The 17,543-nt window shown below is 49.3% G+C and overlaps 1 protein-coding gene across 1 annotated transcript in view; it reads right to left on the bottom strand.

The window, feature by feature from the left end:
• COL4A1 (collagen type IV alpha 1 chain) overlaps positions 1-17,543 on the bottom strand; it is a 131,498-nt gene that overhangs the window by 73,499 nt on the left and 40,456 nt on the right. The window contains exon 2 of the mRNA XM_032315042.1: positions 952-1,011. Coding sequence (XP_032170933.1) covers positions 952-1,011 — 60 coding nt within the window. The remainder of the gene's footprint in view (positions 1-951; positions 1,012-17,543) is intronic.

Below are 17,543 nucleotides of genomic sequence, written 5' to 3'. Positions count from 1 at the left end.
CTCCCCTTCCCCCACCTGCCTCAGGCCCCAGCCTGCAACAGCCCAACCCGACTGGCTACCAGGCTGTGCCCTCTCACTGCCGTACCTGGTTTCTGGGGCCTCTCCAGGCAATTTCGGGATCCTGCACTGTCACTGGGGAAAACCAGGCAGGCACTCGCTCTCACAAAAAACTAAAATGCACCCATTGATTGCCCTCCAATGAAAATGATTTATCCAGACCCATGGGTCTCAAACAGGAGGGGGGAGCACTTGCTTAGAAAAAAAGTATTTTAATTTGACATTTGGGGAACAAGAACTATTTACTATTTTCATAAATAAATCTGGACAAGTGCATTAAGGATTAAAAATTGGTTAAAAATACTAATTTGAGGGGCGCCTCAGTGGCGTAGTGGTTAAAGCCTCTGCCTTCAGCTCAGGTCACGATCTCAGGCTCCTGGGATTGAGTCCCTCATCGAGCTCTCTGCTCAGCAGGGAGCCTGCTTCCCTCTCTCTGTCTCTGCCTACTTCTGTCAAATAAATAAATAAAATCTTAAAAAAAAAATACTAATTTGAATAAAGGCCCTCATGTGCAATAGAAACTTTTCATTTTTTTGAGAAAAATGCTTAGTTTTATTCTGACACATGGATTCCAAGGAATACTATTGGTCCAACAGATTTTCTGCCAATACACATGTCCCTTCTTGAGTCAAAAAAGAAAACAGACGAAATCCCTTTTTTTACATTAATTGCCACTAATTATCAGTGTCTTTGGGAAACCACTGTTGAGATTTCCTAGACACCACATTAAGCCTGGTTTTGCCTCTGTATATCACTCTGATGAAATTATTAAAATGGTATAAGGCATTAGCACAAATGGCTGATTATTGGGTTAGAGTTGATGGTGTTTCTAATGATTTCCATATTAATGGCAATTCAGAACGAACTGTTACAACTTAAGCTTTGGCCACTTACCTTCTGTCCCTTCACTCCATGACAGTCACATTTCCCACAGCCAGAGCCAGCACAACCACCCTGGAAGGAAGAAAAAACATCTTTAAATAGAAGAACTCTTGCAAATTGAGGTCGCTTTTTGAATTGAAATGATTTGGGCATCTTCACCCATTTATGGGAGATGTCCCACCCTATTATTATGAGCAAGACCTTAAAATATGAGATCCAGATTTGCTCTAATGAGGTTATCACATACATGCCCCGTGGCTCCTCTCTCTTGCCCTACCAGATGAAACAGCAAGCCGGGAGGAGAACAAATCAAAGCATCGCTTGGTCCACAAAGGGAAGGCCATCATTTATACTTTTTGAAATTGCCTCCCTAGAGATGATTCTAATAGGACATCAACTGTATTTGTAAGGCTGTGATTCTGATTTAGGACTTTCAGACCTGAGACCAGGGAAACTGAGGGCCTAGGAGAGCAGAGTCCATGCTTTGTCCCTTGAATTCCCAAGGACACAGAAGCATGCAACAAACATGTGTGCAAAGAAGAAATAAATGAAGGAGCTGATGTTAAGTCCAACCTTAAAGAATGGATTTTTCATTCAGTTAAAGCTTGAATGAAAAGAACCCAAGCATGTAATAAAATCTGGAGAAAAGGAACATTCTCCAGAATAGATCACATGTTAGGCCACAAAACCAGCTCCAACAAATTCAAGGTCGAAGTCATACTATGCCTCTTTACTGATCACAATGCCATGCAACTAGAAATCAACCACAAGAGAAAATCTGAAAGAGCACAGATACATGGACGTTAAATAACCTGCTACTGAACAATAAATGGGTCAACCAAGAAATCAAAGAAGACATTAAAAACTATAAGGAAACAAATGAAAATGAAAACACAATGGCCCCAAATCTCTGGGGTGCACCAAAAGCAGTTCTAAGAGAGAGATTAAGAGCAACATATGCTCTTTCTCAAAAAGTGAGAAAAATCTCAAATAAAAAACCTGGCCTTACACCTGAAGGAGCTAGAAGAAGAAGAAAAAACAAAACCTAAGGTCAGCAGAAGGAAGGAAATAATAAAGATCAGAACAGAAATAAATGATATAGAAATTAAAATCTAATACAACAGATCAATGAAACCAGGAGCTGCTTCTTTGAAAGATCAACAAAACTGATAAACCTCTAGCCAGACTCCTTTTAAAAAAAAAGAAAGAGAGAGAAAGAGGGAGTGGGAGGACCCAAATAAGCAAAATTACTAATGAAAGAAGAGAAAGAACAACCAACACCACAGAAATACAATAAACACAGTATTATGAAAACCTATATGCCAACAATTCAGACAACTTAGAAGAAATGGATAAATTCCTAGAAACATACAATCTACCAAAACTGAAGCAAGAAGAAATAGAAAATTTGAACAGGCCAATACTAGTAATGAAATCAGTAAAACAACAACAAAAACCCTCCAAACAAACAAATGTCCAGGACCAGATGGTTCAAAGGCAAATTCTACCAAATGTTTAAAGAGTTAATACCTGTTCTTCTCAAACTATTCCAGTAAATATAAGAGGAAGGAAAATTTCCAAATTCATTCCAATGAGGCCAGCAACACCCTGATACCAAAACCACATTAAGACATCTCAAAAGAAGAGATAACTACAGACCAATATCCATAATGAACATGGATGCAAAAATCTCAGCAAAATATCAGCAAACCAAATCCAACAATACATTAAAAAGATCATTCAACACAATCAGTAGCATTTATTCCTATGATGCAAGGGTGGTTCAATACTTGCAAATCAATCAACATGATACAACACATCAACAAGAGAAAGGATGAAAACCATATGATCATTTCAACAGATGCAGAAAAAGCACTTAACAAAGTACTACATCCATTCATAATAAAAACCCTCAACAAAGTAGGTCTAGAGGGAACATACCCAACATAATAAAGGCCATATATGGAAAACCCACAGCCAACACCATACTCAGTAGGGGAAAACTGAGAGCTTTCCTCCTAAGGTCAGGAACAAGACAAGGATGTCCACTCTCACCACTTTCATTCAACATAGTACTGGAAGCCCTAGCCACAGCAACAGACAGTACTGAGAAATAAAGAACATCCAGATTGGTAAGGAAGAAATAGAACTGTCACTACTTGCAGATGACATTATACTATATATAGAAAACCCTAAAGCCTTCACCAAAAAAACTACTAGAACTGATAAATAAATTCAGTGAAGTCTCAGGATACAAAATCAAGGAACAAAAATCTGTTGAATTCCTATATACTAATAATGACGCAGCAGAAAGGGAAATTAAGAAAATAATCCCATTTACAATTATAACAAAAACAATAAAATATCTACAAATAAACTTAACCAGAGGTGAAAAACCTATTATCTGAAAACTATAAAACACTGATGAAAGAGGAAAGAAAAAAACCCACTGATGTAAGAAATTCAAGATGACACAAGAAATGGAAAGACATTCCATGCCCGTGCACTGGAAGAACAAATATTGTTACAATACCATACTACCCAAAGCAATCTATATATTCAGTGCAATCCTTATCATAATACCAATAGCATTTTTTCACAGAACTAGAACAAACAATCCTAAAAGTTATATGGAACCACAAAAGACCTTAAATAACCAAAGCAATCTTGAAAAAGAAAAACAGACTGGAGGTATCACAATTCCAGACTTCAAGTTATATTATGAAACAGTAGTAATCAAAACAGTATGATATTGGCATAGAAACAGAAACATAGATCAATGGCATAGAATAGAAAGCCCAGAAATAAACCCACAATTATATGGTCAATTAAACTTTGACAAAGGAGGAATGACTATACAATGGAAAAAGACATTCTCTTCAACAAATGGTGTTGGGAAGCCACATGCAAAAGAATGCAACTGAACCACACTTTCTTACACCATACACAAAAATAACTCAAAATGGATTAAAGACCTAAATGTGAGACCTGAAACCATGAAAGTCCTAGAAGTGAGCATAGGCAGTAACTTCTCTGATATTGGCTGTAGCAATATCTTTCTAGCTCTCTCTCCTGAAGCAAGGGAAATACAAGCAAGAATAAACTGTTGGGACAGTTGCACAGTGAAGGAAACAATCAACAAAACTAAAGGGCAACATACTGAATAGGAGAAGGTATTTGCAAATGACATATCCAATAAAGGATTAGTATACAAAATATATAAAGAACTGATTCAACTCAGCACCCAAAAAATAAATGACCCAATTAAAAAAATGGGCAGAAGATATGAACAGACATTTCTCTGAAGAAGACATCCAGATGGCCAAAGGACAGATGAAAAGATGCTCAGCGCCATTCATCATCAGGGAAATGCACATCAAAACTGTAATGAGGCATCACCTCACCTGTCAGAAATGCTAAAATCAAAACACAAGAAACAACAAGCGTTGGGAGAATGTTGAGAAAAAGGAGCCCTCATGCTCTGTTGGTGGGAATGAAGACTGGTGCAGCCCCTTTGGAATGCAGTATGGAGGGTCCTCAAAAAGTTAAAACTCAAACTACCCTATGATCCACCAACTGCTCTTCTGCACCAACTGCACTTCATTATCCAAAAAATACAAAAACACTCATTCAAAGGGACATGTGCACCCCAATGTTTATAGCAGCCTTATTTACAACAGCCAAGCTATGGAGACAGCCCAAGTGTCCATCGATAGATGAGGGGATAGAGAAGATCCAAGATACACACACCACGGAATCGCACTCAGCCATAAGAAAGAAGGACATCTTGCCATTTGCAGTGATGCGGCTGGAGCTAGGACAACGCTAAGTGAAACAGGTCAGTCAGAGAACGCCAAATACCATATAATTCCACGGAATTTAAGAAATTAATGAGCAAAAGGAAGAGAGAGAGAGAGAGAGAGAAACCAAGAATCAGACTCTTAACTATAGAGAACACACTGACGGTTACAAGAGGGGAGGTGGGTGGGGGCATGGGGATTAAGCACTCATCATGATGAAAAAAATAAAACAATATAAAGTAGCATCCTGTTAAAATAATAAACAAACAAATAAATAAAGAGCTGGGGAGGAAGGGAACTAATGTGTTCAAAAGTCCACCAGGTGCTACAAACAACCACCTCTCGTGTTGTCTGACCAGCTAACAGCCATACTGAGGTACGTGCTACCATGCCCATTTCACAGATGTGAAATCTGACTTTGGATGTTCAATATAACACACTAAGACAAGGTTGACGCCAACTTCCATGATGTAAAACTGCCAGCACATTAAAAGGTCAAAGTAGGATGATGCCTACATACAGTTACAATTTTCTTAGACCCAAATTTTACACGAAGACAGACACGGGTCGTAGACAGAATATAAGGGGGCGTGACAAGGAGAAAGTGAGTGAATGAGCTTTATTAGAGGCTGTGTATCTGGTGTGAGATAAAATGTGTAACACTATGAATGGTACAGTCATCACGTGCAGTCTATTTTTTTTAACAATATCGTCAAGCCTTAGCCTCGCTGCCATGGAGATCTTCTGCGGAAAACAACGGCATCTGGAGATATTTACTACATAAAGTGAAAATCTGAACAAGTGCCTCCAAGACAGTGAGCTGTTATTAATTTTATATTTTGGAAATGGGGACAGTTGACAACAGTCCAAACAGAGATGATGGCTCTGTTTCTTTCCCTCGCTCCCACTGGGCGCAACTTCAGCAAGCAATCTCATAACCTCCTAACTAAATCAAGCCGTGTGCCCAGTTTTGCTTCACCATCTGGGTTTTGGTGACCACTGAGAGTTTTCCCAAGAGGTCAAAATCTTAAGCCTATGCTCTGGGAGGTTCATCCAAAATGCCCAAAGCCAAGTACTCAGTGACCCAAGAACCATACCCCAATCATCACCATCTCCGGCCTCATCCCCCCCGAGGGCTGGCTGCGCCCCACTTGGGCTCCCACAAGGGTGGGTGATATGCCTCTATTACGACACCCGTCCAGTGCTTCACACAGCCTTTCCTTGGGTGCACACGCCCTCCCCCCCCAGGGACCCTGAGAGCACTTGGGGCCAGCCCAGAGTCCCACCATGTGTGATACGGATCGCATCTCATCTGACAGAGCGGAGGCTGGAAGAGCTGCGCTGGGAAATAAAGCAGGGCACTCAGGAAACAAGGATTCGTCATCAACCATGAAGACCTACAGGAGCTCCAGGGTGGTTCAAGCATTAATCAACAGACGTCTTAGAATAGTGGAAACAGCAATGGCTCCCTGGCCGCTGGTGGCCGTTCAACCAGCCTGAACAGCAAGTGTACAGAACGCTCCAGCCACACCGGGAGGGCAGCTCCCAACAGACGACTGCCTTACCTACGTTACCAGTCCAGACAGGAGACTGTGGCCAACTATGGGCCTGGCCGGGGAAGTGGGGGCTCCTGGAGCTGCTGGGTGGGCCCCCAGACCAGGAAAACCTGGCGGGCGAGGCATCCCAGTCCCTGGGGCTCTGGGTCAGGCCACCCCTCGGCCCAGCCCTACAGCTCTCCTCCTGCTCCTGAGTCAGGTTCAGGAACATGCCTCTGCTCTTTCAACTCTGCTAAACCCCATCCCACTCCTACAGATGCCAGAAGGAAAAATCAACCAGGCTAAGACTCATTTATCTGGTAGGAAAGAAACGTCCACCTACCACCCAGGCTCAGCTGGCCAGAACCCAAGAACAGCCTGAAGCAGGACGGGCTCGTCTACTCTCTACTTTACAGGTCAGTAAGGTTTCTTCTAAACTCCAGGGCAGGCCGAGAATCACATAACTGAAGCTCAAAATGGCTACTTGGTGATTCTGGGTTTTCTCTTTGAAATGCTGATTAAAATCTCAAAAGCTTATCTCCATTCAATTTGAGGGAAGTTATAAACATGAATTTCCTGGAGCCGTTCCCTTAAGCTCTCAGCAAATGCTTTCATTGCAAGGGACACCAGATAAGAGGTGACAGGGCCATGGCTGTGGATGTTGGGGTCAAGTTGCTTCTTGTGCCTTTGCGACAGAAACCCACCGCACATGCGTGTGTAACAAATGGCCAGTTTTATCTCAGGCAAGGCTGCAGATCGTGGCCAACTTTGGGAGCAATCTGGGATGACAAATCAAGGACTAGAGCCTTTATTACAGGCTCTGTCGTAGAAATAAAAGATCCTCACCCTGCCCCCACCAGCTTATAGTGTATATCAAGCAAAATTTTTTTTAAAAAATTCCAAACAAAAGACATTCATGGCTCCTTATCTGCTTTATTCTTGTAGGAAATTTTATTACCAATTCTGGCCCAATAAGACAATTCCAAAGAATTGATCATTCTAATAATATCTAAATTATGGTCTGCTTTTCAGAACTAAGGGCATTTTTAAACCATGATTTCTGTTTCACATTCTGGGTGGCCTAGCATTTTACGTAAATGGTCCTATTGGGAAAAAAAAAAAAACTCATTTTTAGACTAACAAAAATCATAAGATGCATGTTTACTTTGCTAAATAATATCTATTTTGCTTTCTTTAGAAGTTCTTATTTATTTAAGTAATCTCTACACCCAAAGTGAGGCTTAAACTCACGACCCCGAGATCAAGAGTCACACTCTCCTCTGACTGAGCAGGCCAGGGGCCCCTGAATCTCTTTGCAGTCTCTCTACCCTGGTCCTTAGCGTCGCTGTCCTGTCATGGCCCTACAGGCCTTCGAGTTGTGATTCAAGGGGCAGCGCTGAAAAGGACCCCAGTGGAGCTCGAAGGCTCCCTTTCCGCCGGGTATCATGCACGACTCTGGAAGAGCTAATTGACTTGGTTCACATCAGGAGCCTTAAGTGATGCACATCTCAACTCTTCACCATGAACTGCTAAGTTTCAAAGGATCCACGAACGACACGTGACTCAGACTCAAAATGTCACCGGTGACCTCACACGGTAAAGACGACATCACAAGTGACACAATTTCCCAAGAAACTACATTCTGCTTCTGGACCTCCCAGTGGGAGGGCCACACATCTGAGACAGCTGCGGAGGGCTACTCATTCTTCCCAGCATCTGGAACATTCTGGGCCCCATCAACCAGCTCTCATGCAGCTGTTCCAGATTCTAAAACAGGAAGAATTTGTCCATTCCGTGAAGGACTCATCCTGCTTCCTGCCTTTCCCCTCCCTGGAGGACTCCAAGAACCTAAAGCAGAGCCTGAGCACTCCTCCCGAACAACAAGGTCACGGCCCAGGAAGCTGGCCACAGAGATGTCCTCCATGTGAAACGGGGCGTGTAGCTGAAGACCCCAAAGGTCATAAAGTTGTGAAACTTGGTCTCTCTTGTAGAAGTGGGCTATCCATGGCCAACACCAGTGGGGTCCCCAGATCGTGGGGAGAAGAGAACCCCAGACAGCTCTCAGCGGAAGAACATCATGTCTACACCCCAGCGCTGCAGAAGCACCAAATGAGAACCACGTCTCTCCTGATGGTCCTTCTAGCTTCTCCCCACAGACCCTACAGCCACGGACCCAGCACGAGAGTGCAAGGGGCTGCCTCCAGTGGAGGAAAATCCATCATTAGCTCTCCGGGAAGTGTGGCAGAGGCACAGGTCCACACCAACTCCCCGAGCTACTTTAAGCAAAAACTAACATGACCATGTGAAGGGAGTGCCAAAGGTCCAACAAAGCAGCCCCTACAACAAGTGTCGCTTCCAGTCTGTTCCGGCCTCTTTGTACTTTTCAGGACCTGACAAAATAATTAATATTATACACATTTTCTTCCATGCCCCCACTTAAGACTTCCGGAGAGTCAAACCGTCAGCATTAATGCTGTAAAGTACGTTGAGCTCTAAAAATTCCCAGAGATTTAGGATATGCCGAACGAGTGCCAAAGAAGGAAGGGGAATGACGGGGGTCAGTGACTTTAGCTCGAAAGGCAGCCTATTTCCGGTCTTCCTCTGCTCTTCAGACCGACAGGGAGCTCTTCTCAACAACCTTCAAGTGAGCGCTCCGTGTGGGAACACAGGAAGGGGGGTGGCACGCTAATTCTTGAGAAGAGAGCCCTTTTACTTCACCAAAGGATGCCAAGTGCTGCGCCCTCCGCGTGTGTGTGCACGCGAGTGTGTGTGGTGAGTGCGGGTGCGCGCACCGGAGCCCACACGCAGGCCGTCCCGCGCTAACCTGCTAACTGGGACACGTGTCCTGCAGGACGCCTCATCTGCAAGGAGCAGAGCGGTGAAGGTACGACTTCCTGACTTTCCCCCGCTTCTGATGGAAGAAGGAACGTTAACGCTGCTGCTTGAACAATTTTTATGCGTTTCACATCCCACCAAATAGGGACATGTGGAGGCCTGCCAAGTCTGAATAGCTTATCTCTCACATTCCTCTGTGCATTCCCCATGCTATGCAAAATGTCAAAATAGTTTTCTGGTGATACAACCATCTCAGTTTTCTTCCTGGTTGTAGTACTTCTTCAGGGAATCTTTGGGATAATTACCAGCTCAAGAAATATGTGGAGACAGAGGACTGTTTCAGGGCTACTTGGGTAGAAATAAAATGTGTGAAGGAACCAAACATGGAGCTTCCTTCCAGAGGCGCAGCCCCCGCCCCCACCCAGTGGGTCTGTCAAGTGGGACAGACACTGGAGAGCCTCTGGGCAGCATCTCGGGGGCTTTCCGAGCCGAGCGCACGCCTGCCGCGCGCGTGTGTCACTGGGCCATCACCGGAGACGCGCTTGCGCACCGTCACTGCTGCCACCACCTTGATTAAACACTGGTGTGAGCCACACGCCACCAGAGCTCCGTCTTCCTGGTTCCAGTTTCATTTCATGTCATTCCCGGACCAGGGTCGCTACGGTGCATCAAAGAGGTCGACCCCAAGGAAAGCACGGAGAGCTCTCATGCTCTCTGTGGGATCTAAAACATCATGAAGACAAAGAGTGTAATAAATATTAGCATCTCCTAACTCCCCCCCCCCCGTTTGTGATTTTAACTCGTACATGCTCTTTTTGGCCATTCTCGTCTTAAATGTTTGTTTCCTGCCACAAGGTTCTGCGCGGTGCGTCCCCACACCTCCACACGCCGTCACTGCCCGAGACGACCACCCGGCGCGAATCTTAAAACTTAAAGCTGAAAAGCCCGCGCCGTCCGGTCCCCCTGCACCGACTCCGAGAATAGGTGCCACTCTCCAGGGTGAGAGAGGTCAGAGGCCGGGACCGGAGGGGGCCTGTCCCTGCTTGACGAGGGCCGTGGCTACACGGGTGGGGGTTTCCATTCACAAAAATCTGCTGAGCTTTGAACTTACAATTTTCACTCTTTGTCAGACATCGGTAACAGAAAACAAAGCACATCCAGGAAGGTTCCTAGCAGGACTACACACCGTGGCCCAGACAGCAACCGGAGGAACGGACGGACACATATTCACGGAGCAGAGCCTTGTGCCCACTGAGGGTGGGCGACCCCAGCACGGTCGTGTGTCACACACACACACACACACACACACACACACACACGACCCTGTGCAGCCCAAAGCCACGCACAACAGGGCAAGCTGGCTGCCTCTGTCTGTACAAAGCTGGAAACTACTGGCTAACCTTGAGGGCTGTCAGTGAGGGGAAGGGGGACCGGGGCGTTTCCAGGCTTCTGTTGGGTGGGTGTGTTCTGTTTGTGCAAAAGGCATTGAGCCATGTCTCTCTGACTTTACACACTTCTTTAATAAAATCTATCCCTCAGGAAGTGTGCACTGAATTTAAAAATTATTAGCAAAATAGAGGCCAGATGTTGCATTTCTTAAAAGCTTACATTTGTGCACCATTTCGGAACTCCCGGAACTGTGCCTGGCATTATGGACCTAAGGGCATGAACCTCCAAGGAGCTCGCCGTCCTCGGGCTCTGTCTGTGTCGGTCGAATTACTATCATCACCGTCTTGTTCTGGTAAATGTTAGGGTTGTGAAGCTCATGCTCCACTGTGAACCCAACGGAAAGGAGAATTTAGCTCAATAAAATAACATTTCTGCTCTGTTCAATCATGGAAAACATGGAAACCAAATATCCTTACTACTTTTTGGACTTAGGAAAGATTTCTGTTCTCATTTGAAAACAACCCCAAGTGTTGATACATTCTTGGCAAGAAAGCAAATTAGCATGAAACCTTTGAGAACCGAACTGAACTTGGGACGTGAGCATCTCTGACTAAGCATGGTGCGTGGGAGGCAGGGCCGGAGCCCGCAGGCCCGCGGGGGGCTCCCAGTGAACCCCACGCTCGGAGGAAGTGAGGGTGTCTGCCCGGCTCGCCCGCCCAGCAGCACGGGACCGTGGCTCTGCTCTCTGTCCGCCCACCGGACGGCCTGTGCGTCTCCAAAAGCCTTTTCTGCCCTTCCCCCCACACGGCGGGGGCGGATGTGAAGTGTCCCCGCCCGGGGAACGGAATGGGCCAGAGGGAGCGGCTGGGGCCGGCACTTCACCTCCAGGCCAGTCTTGTCCAGCTGCAAGCAGATGTGACTATAATTAGCTGCCCCGTGACAGTGGCTCAGATGTCTCCGTGTGAAACGAGTTGGTGGGCCAGCGTGTCCGCAGGGACGCATGGGTGGGTGAGGCTGGCGCGGAGGTCCGCGAGGCCAGGCTCCCGGGGCTGCCCTCTCTCTGGCCTGTCACACGAATGCAGGGGAGTTGATCTGGGCAAAGCGTCCAGCCCCGGGGCCCTCCCACTGAGCTGCTCCTCGAATGTTTCTCCAGAGCAAGAGGCTGCCCTGGGTGAAGGCGTGGACTTGGGGGCTCTTCAGCCCCAGATGAAGCACATTTCCTAATTTCGGAGGGGAACCCTCCACGAAGAAAATCCTTGCCCTTGGCGACCGTCCCCAAGTTCCCCAAGCCCTTTCAGCGCAGGGCAGCGTCCCCCCAGCGGCCGCGGCCTCTTCTTTCCTGCCGGTGTCCCCTCGGCACCCTTCTGCCCTGCAGAGGCTCCCCAGAAGCACAGGCAGAGAGGAGTCTCCAGCCACTCTCAAAGGACAGCACATTCTACCTGGTCGGGCCAGAAAAAAAAAAAAAAAAAGTGGGACCATTTTCTCCAACCTTGGAAGAATGTGCAGGGCTCTGGAGGGCTGGGGTCCGGGAAGCTCTTCTGGCCCTTCCCATTTCTCATCTCTCCTCTCCCTGCGGCTCCCCAGTACAGCTGGACTGGACTGCTTCCACGCCCCGGCCCAGCCACTGCCCGCCAGGCCCCTTCGAGTTCTTCCTTCTGCACCCCAGGACCAGCCCACACGGCGGGGAGGGGAGCAGCGGCACGCGGGCCAGAGCCGCCCATTCATTCCCCTGCTCGCTGCCCCGTGTGACTTCTCCTCTACCCGACGGGCGACGGGAGGGGAGCGCCCGCCGTGCCCAGACACCAAGAGCGGGCGCTGAGCAGGACAGCAAGCAGCAGGGGCCGAAGGCAGCACGTCTCCCGAAAGAGCTGAGCGGCGTCCCACAGACGCAGAGGGACCCTGTCCAAGCATGCGGCGATCGCTGAGCGGGTCCCTGCTGGGTGCCAGCCTGCGGCCGGGTTGGGGGAGGACCCGGGGAGGGGGCGTTGCTGGGAACAAAGAGGCAAATGGGAGGTGAATTAAGAGCAGGTGTGGGCCGAGAGCTGCGGCACAGGAGGGACACTGCGGTCATCGCGACAGAGCCGCAAACACATTTCAAAGGAAGTGACAGGGGAGACGGACTCTGCTGGGAAGGAAGCAGGCCCCGAGCTTCGAGGCTGATTCAGAAGAACCATCAGAGGTGGCCCCCGGCCCACGCAGCCGTGCCTGTCTCTCACGCTCGCCCTGAGTCTGAATCCCAGATTCACATCGTTTCCCCCCGTTCCTAGCATCACAGTTGGCGACGTCACATCAACATGGGACCTTCACGCTACCCTGGCAGCAGGCTGCCCTCCGTGCCCACCCCAGCGCCTTCCCAGCATCGACCTTCAGACAAACTCCGAGCCCGCTCAGAATCCGTGACCACAAGAACACTGAGCAAAACTTTTCCTTTGGGACCCAGAAATGGCACCGCATTTTACTACAGTAAATAAAAATTCCCAACAGGCAGGCTAGTCGAATGCCACACTGGGCATCCACGGGGCAACTGTCAAGAGGGATGGACGCTGAGCTATTTTGCCACCAAACATGGGGGCTGAGAAGATCTCCGGAGGCTCCTCGTGTTCTAGGGACGGGACAGAGAGCCGGCGCCCAGGCGCGAGGACTCGGCGTTACACTGAGAAACCAAAGGTGGAGTCAGTGTTCTGCGTATCCCCGTGTGCTCCCCTTCCTGATCCTTTTGGGAGCCCTACAGTTTGTAACACACTGAAAATGGACCAAGTGACCTAAGTGACCAGCGAAATATTGTTAAGTATGACTGACATGACGCTTAATTAAACCAGTGGCCACAAGATCGCCACTTTTTTCTCCTGCAACTATTAAACCTTTTAAGTCATTGCAAATCTCTCTTCAGAGGAGCAATGTCACCAGCCTCCTCCATGTCGTTCTGGAACGTGATCCAAGTTGTATGCCCCCCCCCAATCTCTCTGCTTCCATCCTGACGGGGCGTACTCTCCTTCTAAGAAGCGGACAGTGAGCGCTGCTGTCCTGGAATTCCGGATACACGACGGTCTGGCTCCAGTGGCCCACAAGGACCCGACGCGCACGCCCTCGGCGCTGGGTGCGCCCTCGCACTTGGGAGGAGAGCAGCGTGGCCCAGACGGGACTCCTGCTCTCTAGGACTCACTCGAGGAGGTGACCACTCAGGTGGTGGGCCCTGACCTGAGCAGAGGAACGATCGGGGTACCGAGGCGGCCTCAAGTAGATACGGCACTCGGAGGAGGGGGTGCTGGACGGGCGGGGTGGATGCCAGCCGGTGGAGCCCGGGACGCCGCGCACGGGGATCTCGGCTTCGCTCTCCGAAAGGCCACTGGGGGCATCTCAGAGTCCTCAGCTGAGGGGGACAAACGTCCTCCCTGCTGGCCAGTGAGGTTAGTGTGGGGGCTAGTGGGGACTGAGAAAGCTCAGAGAAGAGGGCGGGGGGGGTGCGGGGCAGGACAGGGGAGAAGGGGGTCAGGAACTGAGGTCAGGGTTCAGGCACAGGAGCGGCCATCCCACTCAGTGTGGAGGGAAGTGCAAGTTCTCCAGTGAGCCTGATGGCAAGGGCGGTGGTCCCTTCTGCGCACTGGGAGAGGGAGGGAGGGAAGGAGAGACCGGGCGGGGAGGGCAGGAAGCATGGACGGAAGGGGAGGGAGTGGGCAGGAAGAGTGTGTCTTCCTCTACGACGGGAGATGGTCACAGATGTCATTTTCTTGGTTCGTGGTTCTGTCACTTAGACTAATTCCATGTGAGGATTTCGATTCTCTGCCACACTGTATATCTCATACCTTCTTATCAAACCCCAACTCCTAATCACATTCCTTTTCACGGGTGCAAGAAGGCACGTAAGCCCTTAGCAAGAGGCTTACAGACCCAGCAGCCTGTCCCCCAACTCCGTCTCGGCCAGCGGCCCATGACGTCCACCTAGAGGTGCTGACGTGACCAGAGGCTTGCGTGATGCTCACGCACAGGCCCGGGTGACACACGAACGGTGCAGAGGGCACGGCTCCTTCCCGCAAGTCTATTCCAGGCTAGAAGGAGGAAAACCTACAGAACTAAATAACTCAGGAGTGCGGGGGTGCTCGTCCTGGGAGAACAGAAGACGGGGCAGATGTGGGGGCTGGGCTGGTGCAGCAAAGGGGGGAGGAGGAAGGCGCGAGCTCGGGGTGGCCAGACGGGGCACGCACGTCACCGAGGTGGCCGGCCCACGGCATAGGCTGGGGTGGGGGGCACTCTGGGAGGGAGCGGCGTGAAGCACGTACAGAGGTGGAGGGACCCTGAGAAACCGCAGAGCACTGGACCCCAGCAGCACACGTCGGCACGACAGGGACCATGGCTCTCGGCCGCCTAGGGAAGGGTTTGCACATGACTCAGACACAGCCGGGCACTGCGCCGCGATGGGGAAGCCACACGGTGTCGTCCGCAGCAGGGACAGTGGCAGAGAGTGTTTCCTGTGGGGGAGACTCTGACCACACAGCACGCAGCAAACAGGTACGTGTGACAGCAGCTCATTAACCGCTGCTCCCGTTTCACAGGGAGACTCGAATACCCTGTTAGCTGTTCACCTCTCCTGCCAGGTGTCGGGCACATGTAGAACCAGAGGCCTGTTGGGACTCATCCCAGCCAGACAAGGCTCAGCTGTCCATCCTCAGGACCACACTTGGACTCACATGCCGGGCTCATGTGCAAAGCCACTATGCGAAAGCAGACCCTCCAGCAAGGACAGATGGGCAAATGCTGCAGAGGAAACACCAGCCCCTCAGGAGCCCATTCCTGGGTTTGCATCTTTGCAACCAGGTCTGAAAAACGCAGTCGACCTGCAAACAGAGAGCTCGTGTCACAGACCCTTGGATGAATGGAGCCAGCACTTCCTGTCCCCGATGGACGGTCCCAGGTCTGCCTGCAGGATTTCTAGGTGACATCCTTCCGGGTCACATGCACACTTCTGTGGTGTCTCTGCTAAAACCTTCAGCAAGTCCCTCGGGCTTCCAGGGAACATCACGCACGGGAGACCCAAACTGCTGCTTTGCCAGCCGGAGCGGCGCACTCAACGCCCCAGCAAACACACCAGCACAGCCGTTCCCGAGAAAGGAGGGAAACAGGCAAACCACAGGGGGAAGCTGAAATGCCAGTGGTCAGGGCCGTGGCTCCTCAAAGACAAGCTCCCGTATTTACTCTGCGGCCGTGAGCCGATGCCCAGCGACACCTCAGAGGCCTGTGAGTGGTTCTGAGGTCAGCTGTGCGTGTTTGCCTTGTGGACAGGCATCATCCCCAAACCACACCTCCCACTCGGTCCCTCCGCAAAATCCTCCTTCCAGACCGGAACGAGTCAGCGGGGTTTTGCCTGCTTCCGCTGCGACCGCACGCCCACGGACCGCCGACAAAACGGGGCGACTTCAGAAAGCCTTATCTTGTCCTTGAGCATTTAGAAAAATATGAAGCTGACTTCAGCCATCCATACTTTATTATAAAAATGAAACACATACAATATAGAAACTGTAACTCATTCTGTTTCCCTGATCCTTCCGTTGGGAAGACACACCGACAGCCCTCGTGGCTGAGTTTTCTCATTTACAATCGTTCAATACTTACTTCCCCCCAACGGTTCCTTTGCAAACAATACAACAGAGCTTAAGGAGACGTGTGGAGATAGCAATATGAGTTTTAATGGTAAACCATGTGTATCAAGCAAGTTAACATGTAGAAAATTCTAGAAAACTTTCACGACCATCTGTGGAGTTTCAAGGGAATCTGTGTTGAGTCAAGAAACTGGACCATGAACACGACTCAGAGCAAATACTTTCTGGGAGGTGCATGGCATTGGAAACTGAAACCACATTTGTGCTTTTAGTAACTGTATTTTCACATTTTGAGTCACATCTTCATGTGCTGGAAGGAAGCTAGGTCTTCCTTTGGGAGTTTGGGCATTTGGGAGAAGAAGGCATCTGTCAAAGGAGAAAACAAAAGAGACAGAGGCCGAGGGACTTGAAGAGGGAATGATGCTCCTAGAATATGGGGCAGGTGCCCTGGGTGCAGCAAACGGGTCCAGTTCTGGAAGAACTTAAAGTTGGAGATACCAAGAAGCTCATAAAAATATCTGAAGGGAGAACCTAATGAAACAATACACGAAAGCCGGCATCTGTAGATTAAAATCATGATGGTGCAATCAGCCAAACTCATGGCGAACTGGTGACGGCTGGGTTTTGCTCTCCGGGGCCTGGAACCCCCAGTTAAGAGCACGGGCACGGATATCTGTGTTAAAACACCCGACTCCACAAGCTGGCCAAGTGGGCCTCCGCATCAACTCACTTTGTGACCTGCAGAGAGAACGGCAGGTGAAAACTCAATTCTTTGAGTTGCTTCTCCTTTACTCGTTTCTAGCTGTCAGATTCTACCACAAGCCCCTTGCGCGTGTCCAAAGTCACTGCTCTCTTATTATCCAGGGGATTTCGAGTCATAAATTAGTATCATGTTAAGAATCAATGGTATCCTAATTAATGCACAGATCGTGATGTCTGCGGCCAGTCACACACGTTCTGGCTTCTAGTGCTTCAGTATAAACTGGGCGGCTGCCCTCGACCTCACGCTCCCAGAGAAACAGGAGCATTACACGTCTCCGTGCATGTCGATGTGTCTACAGGACGGGTTCCTTCTGGACCCCCAAACCACTGACACTCGTATTCACCTTTTTCGTCAAGTCCCAAGTGTACTTCTCAGAACCAACAAATCCAGCTGGTTTGCCATGTACCAAAGGAAGCACGGTTGTCCTGACCGGGGCGGACGGAGACGGGCATTCCTCTTCCTGGTCTGCGCAGACTGAAGATGCTTCACCGCGGTCGGGGCTGGGCTTCCCCAAAGGTGACAGATACACCGTCTGCACATGTCTTCAACCACCTCATACACCAGCCTTTTGGCACGCGAGAGAGAAGACCGGTGGTCTCAACAGTGGGTCAGTTACAGCTTAAGACCCTTTTATTCGTGTCCACCAAATAAAACACCCAAAATGCAACAGTTTAACCTAGAAAGTAAC

The sequence above is a fragment of the Mustela erminea genome, chromosome 15 (assembly GCF_009829155.1).
Source record: "Mustela erminea isolate mMusErm1 chromosome 15, mMusErm1.Pri, whole genome shotgun sequence".
NCBI lineage: Eukaryota > Metazoa > Chordata > Mammalia > Carnivora > Mustelidae > Mustela > Mustela erminea.
The sequence above is the reverse complement of the archived record's forward strand: the minus strand, read 5'-3'. Positions and strand labels throughout refer to the sequence as shown.